The sequence below is a fragment of the Rhea americana genome, unplaced genomic scaffold (genome assembly GCF_003343005.1).
Source record: "Rhea americana isolate MKP2758 unplaced genomic scaffold, rheAme1 scaffold_76, whole genome shotgun sequence".
NCBI lineage: Eukaryota > Metazoa > Chordata > Aves > Rheiformes > Rheidae > Rhea > Rhea americana.
The window spans coordinates 3,420,981-3,439,920 of NW_028186934.1; the positions used below are offsets into that span (position 1 = coordinate 3,420,981).

Consider the following 18,940-nt stretch of genomic DNA (forward strand, 5'->3'; position numbering starts at 1 on the left):
CGACATATTTCTTTTGCAGTACAAGTTGAATTCCTATGGTTTTCATCCGTTTTACATGGCTCTTGAGGAAGATGGCAATGCCCATGGAGTTCTCCTGCTGAACAGCAATGCGATGGGTAAGGAAAAAAAAAAAAAAAAAAAAAAAAAAAAAAAAAAAAGGAAAAAAAAAAAAAAAAAAAAAACTCCACTCCATTTTCCCAGCTTGTGTCAGCTCTACGCTGAGCTTTGCGCCGTGGCAGCGTGGCCGGGCGCTCATTTCCTCGTTTCGCCTGCCCCTTCCCAGACGTGACGTTCCAGCCCACTCCGGCCCTGACCTACCGCACGATCGGAGGGATCCTGGACTTCTACATGGTTCTGGGCCCGACGCCGGAGAGCGTGGTGCAGGAATACACCGCAGTAGGACTGTTGTTCTATTACGAACTGAAACCGGGCTTTTTTTTTTTTTTTTTAATTTTGTTTTCTATTTGCTACAAGTATTCCTTCTTATCTGCAGCTGATCGGCCGACCGGTCATGCCACCCTACTGGTCCTTGGGCTTCCAGCTGTGCCGCTACGGGTACAGAAACGACTCGGAGATCGCCGAGCTGGTGGCGGCAATGAAGGCAGCCGGCATTCCCCATGTACGCTGGTAGCAGCTAAAGTTTGCGCTGATGCTTGAATCTCTGGCTGCAGAGTATTAACTGAGAGCATTAAAAAAGTATGCCGTTTCCGTGTACTTTATGTGTATATCTATGCATACAAATCCAGGACGTTTTTCTCCAGCATGTGTAATTGCTGATATGTTATTGAGGATATAATAACCTTACCTGAAAACAGCTGATTCCAATTCCATATTTAATTTGGCATATCTTCTATACGCATACATTTAGAAAAAAAGGGGGGGCTCTGTACAGTCTATTTTTTTTTTAATTGCAGGATGTTCAATACGCAGATATTGATTATATGGAACGGCAATTGGACTTCACCCTTGGCGCACGCTTTGCTGGATTACCAGCTCTAATTAACAAAATAAAACAAGAAGGAATGAGATTCATCCCTATCCTGGTCAGTTGTGAATTCCAAGTTTTAAATAGAAACATATTATTGCTGAATACGGAAATACGGAATATATTTAAGAGCATTTCTATTTTTCTTTTGAGCATAAGGGTAAAATTGTATTCCCTTTAATTTTAGGATCCAACCATCTCTGGGAATGAAACCAATTACCCCCCCTTCTCCAGAGGTTTGCAGAAGGATGTCTTCATGAAATGGCCCAACACCAATGACATTATATATTCAAAGGTACTGTTCTTAAAACGTTGAGAACAGCAGAGATATATTGTATACAAGCAAGCAAGATGCCAGCCTAGACTTCAGTGCTATCTCCAGGAGGAAAGACTTCTAATATTTTAATTCATTCCTGACAGTAGATGACATATTAAATAAATGCCACAAACTGAATGTCTTCGGTTTGTGGTATCATCGGCACACGTAGCAGTGATGCACGGTTTTATCTGTCGGCTCTTGGTACTCATTTTATATTTAATTTGGTCTGATTATTTGGAAATGTCCTTTGTCCTGTTAGGTCTGGCCGTTTCTTCCCAACGTAGAAGTTAACGAGACACTACCTGAGCAAACCCAAATACAGGTAAATGCTGATACGGTTTGGTTATTAACACAAATATAGAGGGAGMAGTACATTAATTAAGGAAAATAGTAGCAAAGTATAGCGTACTTTAAAGAATAAGATGCAGAAACTGGCTATAGCCTTTCAACTAGAGTCAGCAAACAAGCGATTTGTATTTTTTTTATTTTACAAATTCCAGCATTTTAATACTGGTATGTTCTCAGTGCTGTATCTGTTTTTCTTTCCTACTGCTTGCACAGCTCTACGGAGCGCACGCCGCTTTCCCGGATTTCTTCCGCAATTCCACAGCTGAGTGGTGGAAGCAGGAAATCGCAGAATGCTACAACAACCCCACCAACGCCTCCAGAAGCCTGAAGTTTGATGGCCTATGGATCGTAAGTGTAAAAATGTATTCCACTTTTGAGAGGCTTTTGCATCTTTTTATCATAAAACATTTTCTAAACACCGTGACAGCCAGTAAATATACTGCCTTTCAATTGTAATGCCTCGAAGGAAGTAAGCGTATGGATATTTCAGGATAGTACAGTATGAATGGTCTACCAAAAAGTAAAATATCTTTTTTTGTTAATAGCATCATTCCCTATTGAAATATTTCATTTTCTATGAAATCTTCCTTATTTACTTTTGACCTTCATAATACTTGTTTGCAATGAACTCACTCTTCCATTAGCTCCTAAAGTGCATGATTTTTTCACAGCGTGAGACAACTGTTTTGTCCAACTGCTACTTCCACAGGACAGAAGGAGTTAGATAAGAGGTCTTAGCTTGTTACTTAAATAAAACGAAGTTCAGAGGTTTTAGCAGTTTGTGCATCCATATCTAGCTCCATCTTCTGTATTGATTTCAGTTTTGCACATAGGAAAAACAGTCCTTTTTAGTGAATATGAGTGATAAAGACAGAGTTTGTAAAATTGAATCCTAGTACCTTCAAATAACCTCCTGGGATTAGACACTCTGCTATCTCGGAAATGAGGTAGGCAGAATCAGCCTATTAAGGGAGTTTCTCATCAGAAAAATTACTTATTAAACAGTAGTTTTACACTGATTGAGAAAGAAATGCAGTTATGTAGCCCGAAAACCAGAGCTCTCCAGTTCGGTTAATTTACTCAGTCAGCCTGCTGAAAGAGAAAATTAAATATTTAGGGCACAATCTAAAATAGCCGAAAGGAGCTAATCGCCCAGATTTCCGCAGAATTTCTTCACCCAGCTCCCTCAGGCTCCTTGGAAAGAAACCACAGCCTTACGCCRGAGAGCAGCTACGGCAGAGTACGCCCTGCTACGGGGACCCCGGGGTGTCCGGACCCCTGGAGCAAAACCAGCGGAGAGGAGCTTGGCTCCGACTCCTCCTCCTCCAGGCGCCGTTTAGGTCCAGGAGGCATCTGCAGGACGGGGCACCGCGCCGGCCCCCCTCGCTGCCCCCCGGACTCTTCCAGGGGGATGAACCGAGCGGTGCAGCCGTTGAACGCAAGCGTGGATATCCCAAGAGCAAATACTTTGCTCTTCTCTCTTTTTTCCCCCCGCCAAGTACTAGCTGTGAACATTCGAGGAGAAATGTAAACCAGCAAGCTCAAGCTGCAGCTGCAAATGTTCCTGAGGACTTCTACTATGCGGCTCTTTTTTTCCCCCCGCCCTGTTTTAGTATTTTTGTTTTTGCAATTTAGTATTTAAATGAGTTTTCTATGATTGAAACAAATACAGTCAGTTTTTGCTTTGCGTTTTTAGGACATGAACGAACCTGCAGCCTTTATGAACGGTGCCATTGGCGGCTGTAGAGATGACCACCTGAATTTCCCACCGTATATACCTCGTAAGTCTGATCACTGCTCAAAACAGCCTTCGGTCAGTCTGGYTAATCTATCATTTCTTTCATGGTGTAGGTGGCATAAATGCCTAAAGTTTAGAAAGAAATAACTGAACTCCTAACTAAAAGTGACCCTTTTCAGCCGCTACAAGCACACTTCCCCCTATTTCAGGAGGAATAGTGACTACAAAGTTACCATCTTTAGCTGGTTGCGTGCATGTGGATTTTGATGCCTGTGTAGATCCTTGGCTTTAGGCTTGGTAAATAAAGACCATAGCTTTCAGCGCTTTCCAGGGTTCTCTCAGCTGAATAATGTAATCAATGATTAAAAATTCACAGAATCTCCTGTACCATTAGCAGTTCCTCTCATTAGCAGTTATCTATGTGTAAAAATATAAGGCCTAATTTGAGGAATACCCTTGAAATACTTAGCTTTCTTGGTTCGGCTTTGCTTAAGTGCTGGTGCGCGGCAGTACTCACTCGTAATGACTCGTTAACACTTCATTAGAGCACTCCTGTCGCTTAATTCTGTCTTCAGTTCCTGTGAGTCCTTTCCTAGGATTTGTCAGGAAGTTGATATTCAGTGATAGCCTCTTTCCTCCCGGTTTTCTGTTTGTACGGGTCATATGGCAACGTTCACAGAGCTCGGCTGGACTCGGATGTGCCCTGTTTACTCTTTGAGGCTCTTCAGTAGGAGCATCCATAACTGAGTTATGCATGTGTATATATATCTATGGAGATGTATAGATGCATATAGGTAGATAGACATACACACGTCTATAAATGCACTTGCAGACCCAAATATCTACATGGGAATATTAGGAAAAATCCCCTTCAGAAGGCTTGGCATATTATTTTATAATAATAAGCAAGTGGCTGTATGCGTGCACAAAAGAAGATGAATGCCAAAAGAGATTATGAGAACTAACAAAAAGTTACTCATTTAAATTATTATTGAATATATTCATTATTCAGATACAAGTGTTTTCGTTCCCTTCCCACTAGATTTAGGATACCGGTCAGAGGGATTAATTTTCAAAACTCCGTGCATGGAAGGGCAGCAACATCTTCCGGACGACACGCCGGTGAGACACTACGATGTCCACAGCCTGTACGGATGGTCCCAAACAAGACCTACCCTCGAGTAAGCTGGATTTTCACACTTGCTCGTTATTTCCAAAACGTGCTGCTGACGAATACCCCGTTTCTCTATGCTTGAGGACCAAAACTTCCATCACTCCATTGAGCTTGCCCGTGGCTCTGCCGTCTCGTCCTGCTGCCCGCCGCCCCGCGGGCGCGACGGGATGAGGCGCTATCTCTAACGCGGTTTAATTTGGAGCTAATTACGTGCCGTGGGCTGTTTTGTTGTCCCAGCACATTTTCTGCAGTGATTTCCGTTAGGAGGCAGCAAGCCAGGCCGCTCTGCCTGCAAACACCGCTGCTCCACCGAAGGAAGCCGCTCGGCTCCGCAGGCGCGCGGCGGGAGGGAGAACGGCGCCGAACACTTGATCAGCTCTTACGAAAATTACTTAACGATACTCTCAGTAATCACTGTAATTAACACACAAAATACTTTTTGCTTCCAGGTGTTGCACTGATAACCTGTTTTATTTGCGGTGGTGATATTGTTTTAGCCACACACCAAGTGTTTTAGGATACAGTTTTTAAATACAGGATACAATGCAGACACTCATAAATTACTGTTGTTAAATTAGATTGAGTAGTGCTGAAAAGGGAAAACAGTGACTTTTTAAATGCAAATTGTGTCCTTACGCACACAAGCCTCGTGGTTTTCTCTTTAAGGACTTATTTTTGCAATATCAAGGCACACTTTATTATACGTTCCTTACCGAATAGTATCCTAGCCTATTGCAGACAACTTCTGATCCAATGTATATACTACAATGATAGTATATATACATACACATATATATATTTATATAGGTTGTTTCATTTCCAATTCAACAAGTAATTCCTTGATATTCGCTTAATGTCGCTCTTTGCCCAGGCGTGAAAGCCAGAACCTTTAAAAGTGAAGGTAGCAGCTGTTCAGCGAGAGAAACCAGGGCGCTGGGGGGCAAGGAGCCGCTTTGGCCGCGTGCTCGGTCCCGCCGCGGCGCGGCAGCGGGTCGCTCAGGCCACGCTCCCGCTCCAGCAGCAGCACCTACGCTCTCCGCACGTCTCAAACATGCAGTTTCCAAAGCAGCGTTTCGGCAGGGTAAACCAAGCAGGGGCTGAAAATGCTTGATAATATATTACAAAGAAATAAAGGATACTAGCAAACTTGCTGTTTATCTTGGAAGAACTAATTACAGTACATTAGTCTAGCTTAATTACTATGGTAATTTAAGTGACTTGTGTATTTTTGCTGTAATTATAGTGTCACTTAAGCTGCAAATCCTGCAGAAAAAAATAAATAAATAGTGCCTTATTGAAGCAGCTGTTAGAGCAATTATTGCGGAGATATCGTTAGAGAGCAGTGCAATTTAATCAGTGTAGCTTTTTAACTAGTATTTCAGTCTAGTATTTCTCTGTAATGATTCACAGTGTGTGTGCACAGTTGCAGAGGAGTTCTTCCAAGAAATCAGCCCGGTGATGCATCTAGTTGAGCCACACGGTGCCGAGCAGCAGCGTGCCTCCAAAAGGAGCGGTTGGGAAGCAGCGATTCCTCCTGCCTCCGTTTTTTGGGGGGGTTTTTTGATTTTGTTTTTGTTTTTGTTTTCCTTTGGTTGCTTGGCCTAAGGGCTGTTTTAGACTGTTTGGGTTCTGCCGTGACGGGTTTCCCTGCCGTTTTTCGCCGCCAGGGCTCTGCAGAGCGTCACCAAGGAGCGCGGCATCGTCATCACCCGCTCGACGTACCCCAGCAGCGGGCGGTGGGCCGGGCACTGGCTGGGCGACAACACGGCCGCCTGGGATCAGCTCACCAAGTCCATCATCGGTAGGCGGAAGGGAAAAGCTTCGTGCCGGGCGGTAACTTCTTCGCCTGGGTTTGGCGGCTCAGCGCTCCCGCCGGTGCCGGTGCCGGTGCCGGGGCCGGGGCCGGGGCCGGCCGGTCCCCTCGCAGCTCCCCGTCCTTCCGCGGCAGAAAAGTGCGACGCGCTGCAGAAACGTGGAATCTCTCCTCTCGCTCGGTATCGCGCTCGCGTGCGGCGTTGGGCGTGCCAGAGGGAAAATAAAGAAGTTGCTAATGCTGAATCATTTTTTCCTTGCAGGTATGATGGAGTTCAGCCTCTTTGGAATCTCTTATGTAAGCTAACAAGTTACCACCTCATATTTACTTACCCTGACAAGAATTAGCAATACTCCAACTGGATCTTTTTTCTTTTCTTTTTTTTTTTTTTTTTTTTTTTTTTTTTAATTTTCAGACCGGAGCAGATATCTGCGGCTTCTTCCAGGACTCGCAGTACGAGATGTGCGTTCGCTGGATGCAGCTGGGGGCATTTTACCCCTACTCGAGGAACCACAACCAGAAGGGGACCCGGGTGAGCACCGCTGTGCTGGCGCCCGGGCCCCCGCGGCACGCGAGAAATACTCGCCTGCCCCTGCAGCCTAGCTCCCCTGCAAGCCCGCTCCTAGACCGCGGCAAGCAAGCGTATTCTAAGTTTGCTTCCCCGACGTGCCATTTTTATTTAAACAGCCCAGACCCAGCGGACTAAGCCAGCACGAGGCGCCTGAAGGAGCCGGGTGCTCTCATCCCCCGTCGCTCCGAATTAGATGGCAAATCAGCACGGGGAGCAGTGTAATTAGGTTCTTGAGTGAGCACCTCAAATTTCTGTGCTTTGCACATTTGCCACCATCAGATATTGTTTTTCTTTTAAGAATAAAGGAAAATAATTACCTAAATGTAGGGCTGTGCTGGCTAAGGACTATATTATAGAAAGCTGTAAAACAAGATAACTAGAAAAATAAAAAAAATTGAAACCACACTTATACTCCAGTTAGAGCTTCAGGTCTAGCAGAGTAGAGCTATTTATATGGCATATATCTAATGGATTAAAGTCTCCTTTTAAAAAACAGTGTGCTTTATCTTGCAGCAGCACACCTTTCGATAGGACTTTTAAAGCCTTTAAAAATGCAGATTCAGGGTTATCACGTTGCTTCCAGTCTTACCCAATTTGCCAAGGTATTGTTCGATACATTTAATAAAGATTGGACGTGCTCCCTGACATCAGTCATTAGTGCTTCGTTCTCTTTTTTTGCAAGTCCTGAGTGCTGCCCTGCAGAAAAGAAGGATAATAAATTATGTACACCCAAATGTGTCACACCTTTGGTAGAGTTTGCATTAAACATTTTTTTTTACAATACTCCCCCTACGTCTTTCTCACCTTCCTCCTTTCTAATTCCCCTGCTTAGTGCTGACAGTGACACCTACTGTTTTCACTGTCACTTAGTCCTTAATTAAGAAATAAATAACGGTGCTCTGGGAAGACGCAGAGTTTGCAAGAGTCTGCAGAGATTTCCTCAGCAATGTTCTGCTGTGTTGACTTTGATGCCCATTTGACAATTGCTGCTACTGAAAGGTTGTATGAATTTATCAGCAAAACAAAATGAAAAAAAAAAAAGATGCTAAACTTGAAGTTTATTATGAACACTAGCAAATTCTTTGACCCGTTTTTTCCCCAGCTCTCCAGAACAATATCTGGTTTGAATAACAAGTCTCCTCTCTTCCAGAGGCAAGACCCTGTTTCCTGGAACTCAACATTTGAAGAGCTTTCCAGGCACGTACTGAATATAAGATACACCCTGTTACCCTACTTCTACACGCTGATGTACGAAGCCCATGCCCACGGAAGCACTGTGATCCGCCCCGTCCTCCACGAGTAAGTGCGAGTCCTTTGCTCTCCATGCCACACCAATTTCCACTAAATCTTCATCAAAATTCCGTAATTAGGGAAGTTATAAAAATCGGCTTTAGCCTCTTTGGAGGTAGGCAACAACAAAGTGCTATCTGGTGCTGGAGACCCTCAGAATGAAAAAGTAAATATTGCAAAAGCAGCAGAAATAAAAATGAGGAAATAGTAGATTCGGCTACTGACAAAAAGTCTTAAATAAAGAACAGTTTGGGAAAGGTCAATATTAATAGTGGCTTTGTTACCTTGCAGGTTTGTGGAAGACAGAACTGCGTGGGAAATATATAAACAGTTTCTGTGGGGACCTGCACTGCTCATCAGCCCCGTACTGGACCAAGTAAGTCTTAATATACTTAAATGCATATAAAAGTATTAGAAGTCACTTTTGCTAAACTTCACTTTTTGCTTTGATATACCTAAAACATCTGTGTTTAATTCCAGGGCGCCGTAACGGTGAACGCTTACTTTCCCAACGCCCGCTGGTACGATTACCACACAGTAAGTCACCTAAGAAAATAAGTATTACAAATATCCTTCCACACCGTTCGGACGACAGCAGGGTGCGCGGAGTGGCGTTGCGGGACGAGCGCTCCGCGAGGCACCAATCCCACCTGCTGAGCCGGCTTCTCACCAAAGTCGTTGGTTCCTTTTAATGTAATAATGTTTTACATGGCCACAGCGGTGGTAAATTAAAAGGTGGAATAACACCTTCAATTCCATGCGCTTCCATTGACTCTTTTCCCCCTTGAATAGTAGACGTAATTTCTTTGCTAAGGGTGGGGTGGGCAAAGACAAAACTCTCTTAGCTGCATCAGCCTTTCACAGAAACTAAGAGAAGACTTGGGAGAAGGAACAACAGGCATCGAAAGTCACTTAATTTATCACTAGTTGGTATTTCACCTGGCTGATCCCTTTGGTTCAGCCACTGTCAGCTACGGCTGGGTCATTCTTTTACATAGGCAGAATTTCACATTTTTACCTTAAAAGTATTATGTACTTACACCTGCGTCAAAAAAGGGATTTGCAATAACATCTTTTTATAAAAGCATTAATTGATCTTGCAAAAAGTAATGAATATATTTGTAACTTCAGTATAGCATTCTAAAAAGTGCAAAATGAGACCAGTTCCATAGACGGCTATTTTTTGCTCTATTTTTTTCATAATTAGGATGAACTTACTGGCTTCAGGGGACAATTTAGTGTGTTACCAGCTCCTTTGGAACATATCAACCTTCATATCCGAGGAGGTTACATCCTTGCTTGGCAAAACCCTGCTAATACAACTTTTTACAGGTATGATAAAATTAAGCAAAAAATTAAAATTCAATTTTCCTCTTTAAATTTCTTTTAAAGGAAGATCTTTAATTCTTGGTATGGAGAATAAATGGCGTATTAATTACACAGTGACAGTATGGCTCGGGATTCCTAGGTTCAATCTGTGAAAAATACAATTTCTCTGATGCTCAGAAGTATCTCCCATTTCATATAAATATTAGCAATCATGAGAAAAACTATGTGTATGGTAGCACCTCAGCTTTCATTCTTATAGACCCCTTTAAATTTAATACTATGGAGTCAAGAAGACTAGTGTCAGACATGAATTGAGTTGCAACAATATTTGTAAAATAAATCATAATATTTGAGCAAGTTAAAATGCAATTGCCTGAGGAAATTAAGGAAAAAATAATCTATTTTTTTTATAGCCGAAAAAACCCAATGGGACTTACTGTTGCTTTGAATGACAGTCAGCTTGCACATGGGCAGCTTTATTGGGATGACGGGGTTCGCATTGGTAAGTATCATGGATGCTTCTTGCTTTCATAGAAAATTTTGCTGTGATGGTGTTTGCGCCCTGGTCCAGGTTGCCCAGAGAGGACATGGAGTCTCCATTCCTGGAGATAGTCAACACCCAGGACACGGTCCAGGGCACCCTGCTCTAGGTGACCCTGCTTGGACCAAGGGTTGGACCAGGCCATCTCCAGAGGCCCCTTCTGACCTCCGCGGTCTGTGATTTTATTTCCAAAGAGCTTCAGTCTACTTCTTCTGGATTCAACTACTGTTCTTGTGAGGGTTCTTCAAGCCCTGCACCTATCCTATAGTCGGTGGCAGCACATTTTTGCACAAATTGCAGTAGTTCATGAAAGACAAATAGTGCTAAATAGCTAATTAAGGAGCTTTTCTATTACTCCACTTTTTGTGTTTTCTTATAATAACACATTTTTCAGTGTGGAAACTCCAAGCTATAAGAAACCACATTACTTAGCCATCACTTTGGAAAAAAAAAAGCAGTGGTTGCTGCTTCTCCTTCAGAGGTCCCCAGGTTAGTGCAAGGTGTTTGAGGAACATCAGGAGCAGGTGGAAATGACAGACCCTGCTGGCCAAAGCAATCCCATTTTGGGAGGATGTGTCTGAACAGGTCTTCAAATAAAAAATTCAAATTAAGCTTTCAGGCTAACATTATATTAAACCACATAATGTTATTATTTATAGAATTCATATTTTGCATAAATTAAATTGTGCCCTGGACCTAGGACAACATGTATGATAAAGATTTGTTCCCAAACCTATGGGAATGATAACCATAGATTACATGTGGGACACTTTAACTAATTTCCTCAGCATTAATATATTTAAATTGTTTTCAGATAAGGCATACTTAGATGCCTCTTATCCTTTATATCCAGAGCGTATTATCCTCATAATAACTATAAGCTACCACCTGAGATTACTCTAAGTATTGCATGAAATTGTATTATTTAGCATAATGATGTGTAAGGAAGTTTCCAGGATGCCGTTAGTGTATTTTAAGGTGCTTCACATACATCATGGCCTGTTATCACGGGGATTTAGAAGTGATGGCTGTGTTTAGGGAGTTTGAGTGATAAATGAAATCAGCGCAGACTACAAGGTGCTGTTCACCTGGATCTCTGTGATCTGCTTTCTACAGTGCAGAAAGGCAAGAACCTACCATGCCTCTGGTTATCAGCACTATTTGGAGCTCACTTAGTACTGAATAATGGAATTGATAAAATGTACAACAGTGATTCCAAAGCATCGTCACCATCTATCACGATAATGTGTAATCGGCTGATGAACAGAGCTGGATGGGGGAAATCATCCCGTGCCACTTGCTGATCTGAGCATCCCTGGTCTTCCGGACGTTGCTTGCTTGCCTTCTTCTGCAGCTTGCCTCTAAAACTTCCTTAGAGCCTTTGCTCTCACACAAATAGCATACAGTCCGACAGGACTGCATTTCATGTCTAAAAGCAGGCCTTAGGATAATACAGCACTGTGCTCTACTTGTATAGAGACACGCTGTAAATGCATTTTACTTTATGCTTTCTTTTTTAACAGATGCCTATGAAGACGGTGTATATCTGCTAACATCATTTACTGCTAATCAGGTATGCAGTGCTAACTAACTCACAGATTTTGAATAATCACTTTGGGTGATTAGTGCTATATTTTTAAATACAGGCATTTTAATTTTGGATTTTTTAATGTTTAGAAATACCAGCATAACATTAATTCTTGGTGATAGGCCAGTCCTCATCCAGGCAAATGAAGACTGTGGTGGGTCTATAACTGTTGATTTAAAATTTTCTTTGGGATTCCAATCATCACGTCTATTAGCACAGACTAGAAGAACAAACGCATTTTACGTTACTCATATTGGTGTATATCAGGGCAACTTCATTTATTTCAGTAGGGTTCTTCCGTAGCTGTGCATGTTCCTATTAAGCAGTTGGCCCAGACCAAAACCCCCAAGGCAGGTGTTGGTTCAGCCTCTCTGGGCGGGTGTAGCCCCCTGCTATGACAGTAGGTCTACAGCTTAACGGCTGACTGACAAGAATCCTAAATATTTACATTTGCAATTTTTTCTGGTATATATGAGGAAACTGAGAAAGAGTGTTTTGTGTTCATGACTGAATATAATATAACTAATATGATTGCATTAAGAACAAATTTAAAATTGATTCCAGAAATATCTATTTTAGCATATTATTAGGTATGGTATATATTTATGGTATTATTTCTGACATAATTCTGAAAATACAAGTTTATTTCATAAATGATTTTTATAAAGGGAAAGCACGTATCAATGCAGAAATCAGCTATGTATGAGACTAATGGTATTATTTTGCCAGCTGCATATTCAGTGTCACTTTTGCAGAAAATTTACGAGTATCTATTTAAAAGAAGATATTCTAGATCAACAGCTCATGCATATTTTAAAGCTATGCAGTTAAACACATATATATGTCACAAAGTTTACTGCTACAGAGTAGAAAACTGTTAATATATAAAAAACAAACAGATCTGGGCTGTGACTAGAGCCACGGCTAGATCTGGGAAAGCACTTTAAAAGCGAGCAAACTGTCTTTGCCCGGGAGCGCTCAGGCGGGCGAGGAGAGCCGCGTCGCTGCTCAAAGACGCAAGTTCACGGGGCCAAAATAAGAGGCACTCGGGTTCGTGCTCCGTTTGCCCCTGTTCGCTGCAGTGCTTAGGTATTTTATTTTCAATTAAAAACGTAAATGCTGGTTTGGGGAGGAGGAAGGCGGATACGTGGTCGCTGGCAAGCACAGGGGAAAGGACTTCCTAAAACTACAAGGAGGAGGGAGCTGCACCTGCTCCAGGAGAGCCCTACTCATACCCTCRCATCGACCAGAAACTAAAAGTTCAGGACTAGGGGATATAAACCCGAATTCCTGCTCCTCAGGCAGTCTGGAACATGTCCACTGAAGTCGATGAGCAGCAGTGTTTATTACAAGCATTGGCTCTTCTAAAAGATGTCAGTTTTTAATTTTTAGTATGACCAGCTGAATATTCAGAATTAAATTAGACTGTAATTATATGGACTATCAATTTAAGAGAGGCTTTTTGTATTGTAATAGAAAATACACTTTGTTTCTTCAGTTTTCCAGGATGCCATAATGTGTTACCTCGTTTCTTTCTAATTTTGTCTTTGTCAAATAATTGGATGTTAATTGCTGAGAAAGACAAACTTGTTTTGCTAATATTCACTATTAGCAGTTGCAAGGAGATTATAAAATAAATACACATTTTCCTGCTCTTACAGAAAGCTGGTAAGAAAAAGCCTAATTAGAGAGGTCCTGAATCAAGCAATAATGAAAAATGCGCACACTAAAATAAATACCCTGACTACTAATGCATTAAAAATGCATAATTATATCGCATCACGCTTCCATGGAAGCACACAGGGGATCTGAACCAGTAAACCCCCTCTTGGGGGACTCAGCACGCTGCTGTCCTTCTGGAGACCTAGTAGAATTGGGTACAACCTAAAGAAACTGCCCATGAACGACCCAAAACCACACCAACTCGCCCCATAAATGCTTCTTCCAGGTCACACTCGCATTTGGTTAGATCGGAAAGGCAGACCCTTGCAGTCCTTCCGATTTTTTTTTTTTTTTTTTTGCATCAGTAAAAGACAATTATACAAAAAATTCAGCAAAAAGCCATCCGAACCGCTGGGCAGTGCAAGCCCCACGGCACGGCTGCGTTGCGAGTGCTGACACGCAGCCCCCTGCCCTCCCTCCCGGCCCCGCCGCCAGGGAGCTGGCCAGATTACCAGTGGAAAGTGGCTCGAAACCTTCAACATTTGTCAAATAAATTGCAACATACAGATTTAAAAAAAAAATAGAATGAGCAGAAAAATGTGTACGGCTCAAGCGGGTTGAGAAAAGCTTACTCTGCCGGGTAGCGGCCTGATGACAACCTCTGACCGCTTGGTTTTCCTTTCCTTTCTTGTCCTTCCAGACCATTTTGGACATCAGCGTCGTGCACCGTGGTTACGCTGACCCGAACAACTTAATGTTTACGGACATCAAAGTCCTGGGAGTGAGCACGAACGTTCAGCAGGTGACGGTAATGCAGAAGGGGGAAGCGATCACCTCTGGGCACAGCGTGTCCTACAACAGCACCAAGCAGGTGAGCAGCACCGGGAGGGCAGGTGGCCCTGGCCGTCCCATCCCACCGGCAGCGTCAAAGGGGAAGCGCGTGTAGTTCTGCCAGCCTCGTAACACCTGCTTCTGGGATCTTACAGCCCTTTCTACAAAAGTCAGTTTTCCAAATGCACAAAATTCCACATTGTATTTATTTATTCATTTTTAATAAAAGGAACATCAGTTCTCAAAGGGCTTCTGAATCCAAGGGAAGGGAAAGGACCAGAGCCTCATGATCTGAAATCCAAAAGCCATGTCCCTGAAGTTCGTAGAGATACCATCACCAGGGAAAGAGGAATAAATGCTTGTAATCTAAAATGAGAATCCACTATATTTGATATCAAGTGCACAAAAGCAGTGTATCCTGAAGGGTAGGGCTACTCACTTCTTCTTTGTTTGTTTTTTTCCCAAAGGTCCTGTTAATTTCCCATCTTGAACTTGAATTAGGTGAAGACTACACAGTGCAATGGAGCTAAGATGCCTGAGAAATAACATCAGCCACATCTCTGAATTTTCTCATTGTTTTTAAAACCAGCTGTCAATTTTCATACTGCCTCTTTGACATCCTAAAGTAGTTTGTACTATAAAAACGTTAGCTATAGTCAGTTCATATTAAGGTACTTTGTGTTAAAAAGTCATGTTTTAGTAATGTTGAAGGCTAACTGGAAGCTCTTCATGCGGTGCAGAATTTGTGCTTTAAACATTATGACACTTTGATACGACTTCATCTTTCAAAACTAAAAAACTGAATGTAAAATGCAGTGTTTTCCCTAAGTAGAAGTTCTGGCTGCCTTCACGCTCGTTAAATTTTATAAAAAACGTTACAGTTGGCATTAACTGCATGTGTTTGGGGCCATAATTCTACCCTACTTAGCTTCCATCTTGATTTTAATTGTGCCATATAAGCTACTATTACTGAGAAGTATTTAAGGGTAGACAAATGGAAATGTTTCCAGATAACTGATTTAACATGAAATGTTGTTGTTGATCTATACAACCCTATGGTACCTGCAAAGGTCACTTGAAGTTTTTTGTATGACCTTAGGCTGGCATTTGTGGTCTCCAATGTTTTGATCAGAAGCTGTAAAATTAAACTTAAAGTTTCAAAGTTAACTAATAAAGGTTGGTCTCTGAGTTTTTAATTTCACTGAAGGAAATACTGCTGTATGCTTACTATTATAGTAATTCATGTTAAAGATTTTTTTGTATCCCAGGAGAGCAGCATATGATCCAAACAGATTGGTAAAGCATATTTTCAATTAAATTTGATGGGAATAAACTCCTGTCAGAAGCAGTAGTAATCCCTAGTGACTGTGCTTAAAAAACATTTAAATGCTTCCTCCCCGCTTTAAAATTTTATAGTAAAACAGCTAAGTAGCCAACATCTTATAGCTGGATCACCATAATTATAGGGCAGATTTTATTAAAACTTCACGATAAAGTAGAGGAATTGGAAATCCAGAAAAAGATTGATCATTCAGGGTATAAATTCACCATGATGAAAAATATCTTTGTCCAAAGGAACACAATACACTTTTCCCCCTCGTGCTAGCGGTGCCTGGCTGTGCGCAAGGAGGTGTCACATCGCTGCGGTGATGGGACGGGCAGGTTACTGAGCCGTTTGACCCTGCCTTATGTTATGTCCTAGCCCTTTGTGCCCACCCGACGGAGGTGTGATGTATTTGGCACATTTGAAGGCTTCCAAGAGCTTATTTTCCTCTTAAAAAAAAAAAGGCAGTTTTATTTGGGAGAACTCATCTTTCCATTTTCTTGCCCTTGTGAGGCCTTGTCACAAAGCTCAGCACGTCAGCTGAGCTGGCTGCCACGTTCCAACAGGCATCAGCAGGTCTTTTTACCCAATCCCCAGTATAACAATTTACGAAGAACTTGTTCAGGCTGTAAGAAATCAGAGCTTCAGACATGCCCCAGCTGCCGCGGGGCGGTGCTTCCCGCTGCGTCTCCTCCGAAGGGCCCGGGGAACGGGCATTTCGTGCCGTGTTTTGTCCAAGGGCGTGGAGCTGAGCAGAGCACGGGCCACAGCTTTTTGTGCAGGATTTATGCAGCACCACTGTCCTTAGGCAGCCGCGTACCGAACCCGCTGACACGTCTCTCGGGTGGAGCAGTGTCTCTTTACGCAGCTCTTCTCTTTGGGTCGGGTGCCGACACGTGCTGTGTACCATCTCACTCTGCGGGCAGTCCCACTGCAGTCCAGTGAGCCTTGTGGAGCAGCGGGACAGTTTCCGACAGAATTAAATGAGCAGCAGAAAACATACTAAATGTGTTCAGGATATGATTTTGTGAGTCTTACTTCAGCCAAAGCGAGGACATCTGTCTCTGGACCGTGCAAGAGCATTTCTGCTCCTGGTAAAGGCTGTTTTTCTGCTCCATGCCATCATTTTCTCCCCCTCCCCTATTTTAGTCACAGAATAATCCAAAAATGACCTTTCTAATCCATGGTAAAAAAAAATACATTTATTTTCACTACCTAAAGATTTTTCTTTCACATTACAGAACTGTTCCACGATGTTTTGGTCTGAGCTCTTGAGTCAGGCCAAGCTGAGACTAGTGTGGGTTCAGAGTCAGGACAAGGAGACGGTGACCTTGTGCTAGCTTTGTGGCTTCAAGATCGCAAGGGAAAGTCTTCAGCATTTCTTGTTATCTTGTCCTCTCTATAACAGGGCTGATAAGCCGGTCTGACACGACTGTATTGGTTTACACCTCCTGCTGAAAGGCCACGTAAACTGCTGCTTTGCCCAAGCTGTGTTGTCAAACAGAACTTCTGTGATGACTTTGTATCCGTGCAGAGATAACACTGGTACAGTTAGTATTTCTGAGGTCACTGCTGTGGTTTGGTATGAGAACAAAAACTGAACAAAAGTTGTAACAGCCCGTGTCTGCATGCCAGAGAGCATTTCTAAGTGCCTGCTTCGAGTGGACCACAGGGATGGACGCATACAACTGGGGTGAAAAGCGATCGCTTCYGTTTTTAAACTGTAGGATTTAAAAACAAGTCACCAACTTTTGTATACATTTTAAACAGAAGTATGTGTTTCTTTTCATTAGGAAAAACAAGCGTTCTTTACACCAAATTATTGACTTCAGAATGATTGCACACTCAAGACTGATTACAGAGACCATCAAAGGTCTATCAAGTCTGCCTGCTGTCTCTGCCTCAACGAGGCATGATTATAAGAACAGAACGAGCAGATATGATCCTTTCCTTGAATGTTTCCACTTCCTAAACATTTTCAGCTTAGGGGTCTATGGTCTGCATTTATATTTTGGATTTTGAAATGAAATTTGATTTCTTTTCTATTAATTATTAATTATTAAACTTAGTGTGCATAGCATCCTGTGGCTGGAAGTTCAGCAACACAACTCTTGGCAAAGCCACCGGAGACCTACCTTCTCCTCTTCCATTTGGAATGGGCTCCTTCCTGATTTTCTTTGGTGTCACTTTTAGTTCTCACACTGAGCAGAAGTCTGATCTGTTAATGCTATCTGTACTTGGTTTTAACCATAAGAAAAACAATATCTGCCTTGCTTTCATTGTGGTTTTTCTTCATTAGTTAAGAAGAAACAGAGGAAGAGGAGAGTCAGAGAACTTACTCAAATGCTRCGTGGCTGGAGCTGCTCCTCCCAATGTCAGAGGCGTGCAGCGGTTCAGAGCCACCCCTCTGCGAGTCCTCGTTGGTAGCAACGCTTCAGTCACGGTTCATTTGCGAGAGATGAATCCCGAACAACAGCAGCTGATAAACAGGAGCTGTTTCTCTTTGAGCAGAAGAGCCATAAATCTTCTCTGCTTCAGCAAGGTGAGCATGTTGGCATTAATAAGCCACCATACTACGTAGTAAAGTAACACAGTACTGGGCAAGACTCGTATAAAACTAATAGTCCCTAAACCGGTTAACAAATAATACTTTTGCTACTTTTGCTACAAACACTTTTCTCTCAGCATATCAATTTTTGACTAAGACTATCATTCTCTGGATAGTTTGACCTTCTATCCTTTAGRAAAAAAAATATCTATTTTAGATAAAATAGCATAGCAACACCCAGAGATTGGATGTAATTCAGCTGTCCATTGCACCAGTTTCCTCTGCAGAAATTCTCACTGAAGACAGCATTTTCCCTGAGAGATATTAAGTTTTGCTTTCAATATCCTTCTTCTAAACTTTATTAGCTGCTGTTCTGTGCACACTTAAAAAATAAGTTGAGAGAAAACAGTACTTGCTAAAAGTCTCAATTTTTTTGGTATATTAAAATTTTCTGCCAGCTTATTCCTAGTATTAAAATACTAGAGTCACACTATGAATAACATATGAGGACTAAATTTTAATTGCCAATAGAGAAACGGTGGTTGTCAAGAAACCCTCCAACARACTGCTGAAAATTAGGAGGGTGTAGTTAAAATACTGCTCCACAAGCACCCTATTYGTGAACTGCCACCGAGCTTGGTCAGAGACAGGCCATTGGGCTACAATACTTTTTTTCCCCCTAGTCCTAGAGGGACTCATCCCTAGAGAAGATGCACCAGCAACCAGATTCAAAGAGRGCCTGAAGAGTATAATTACTATAAGTTTTCAAAAAATGTACAAGTTTTCACTCATCCTAGGGCCAAGCCATAGCTCACTGACACTGATGAGATTCTTTCTGATGGCTTCGGTTGGCTCTGGATTGACTTCTAAAACATTAGG

General features: G+C 42.3%; 1 protein-coding gene across 2 annotated transcripts in view; it reads left to right on the plus strand.

Moving 5' to 3' along the window:
- SI (sucrase-isomaltase) overlaps nt 1-15,038 on the plus strand; it is a 50,131-nt gene extending 35,093 nt beyond the window's left edge. For both annotated transcript variants that reach the window (XM_085322315.1, XM_085322316.1), the window contains exons 28-47: nt 20-116; nt 284-396; nt 494-619; nt 915-1,043; nt 1,173-1,280; nt 1,564-1,626; nt 1,866-2,000; nt 3,349-3,433; nt 4,433-4,571; nt 6,232-6,365; nt 6,640-6,674; nt 6,793-6,909; nt 8,099-8,247; nt 8,530-8,614; nt 8,719-8,775; nt 9,446-9,570; nt 9,981-10,069; nt 11,632-11,681; nt 14,059-14,229; nt 14,657-15,038. In XM_085322315.1, coding sequence (XP_085178441.1) covers nt 20-116; nt 284-396; nt 494-619; nt 915-1,043; nt 1,173-1,280; nt 1,564-1,626; nt 1,866-2,000; nt 3,349-3,433; nt 4,433-4,571; nt 6,232-6,365; nt 6,640-6,674; nt 6,793-6,909; nt 8,099-8,247; nt 8,530-8,614; nt 8,719-8,775; nt 9,446-9,570; nt 9,981-10,069; nt 11,632-11,681; nt 14,059-14,229; nt 14,657-14,719 — 2,070 coding nt within the window. In that variant the 3' untranslated portion in view covers nt 14,720-15,038. The remainder of the gene's footprint in view (nt 1-19; nt 117-283; nt 397-493; nt 620-914; nt 1,044-1,172; nt 1,281-1,563; nt 1,627-1,865; nt 2,001-3,348; nt 3,434-4,432; nt 4,572-6,231; nt 6,366-6,639; nt 6,675-6,792; nt 6,910-8,098; nt 8,248-8,529; nt 8,615-8,718; nt 8,776-9,445; nt 9,571-9,980; nt 10,070-11,631; nt 11,682-14,058; nt 14,230-14,656) is intronic.
- Nucleotides 15,039-18,940: the final 3,902 nt, after the last annotated feature.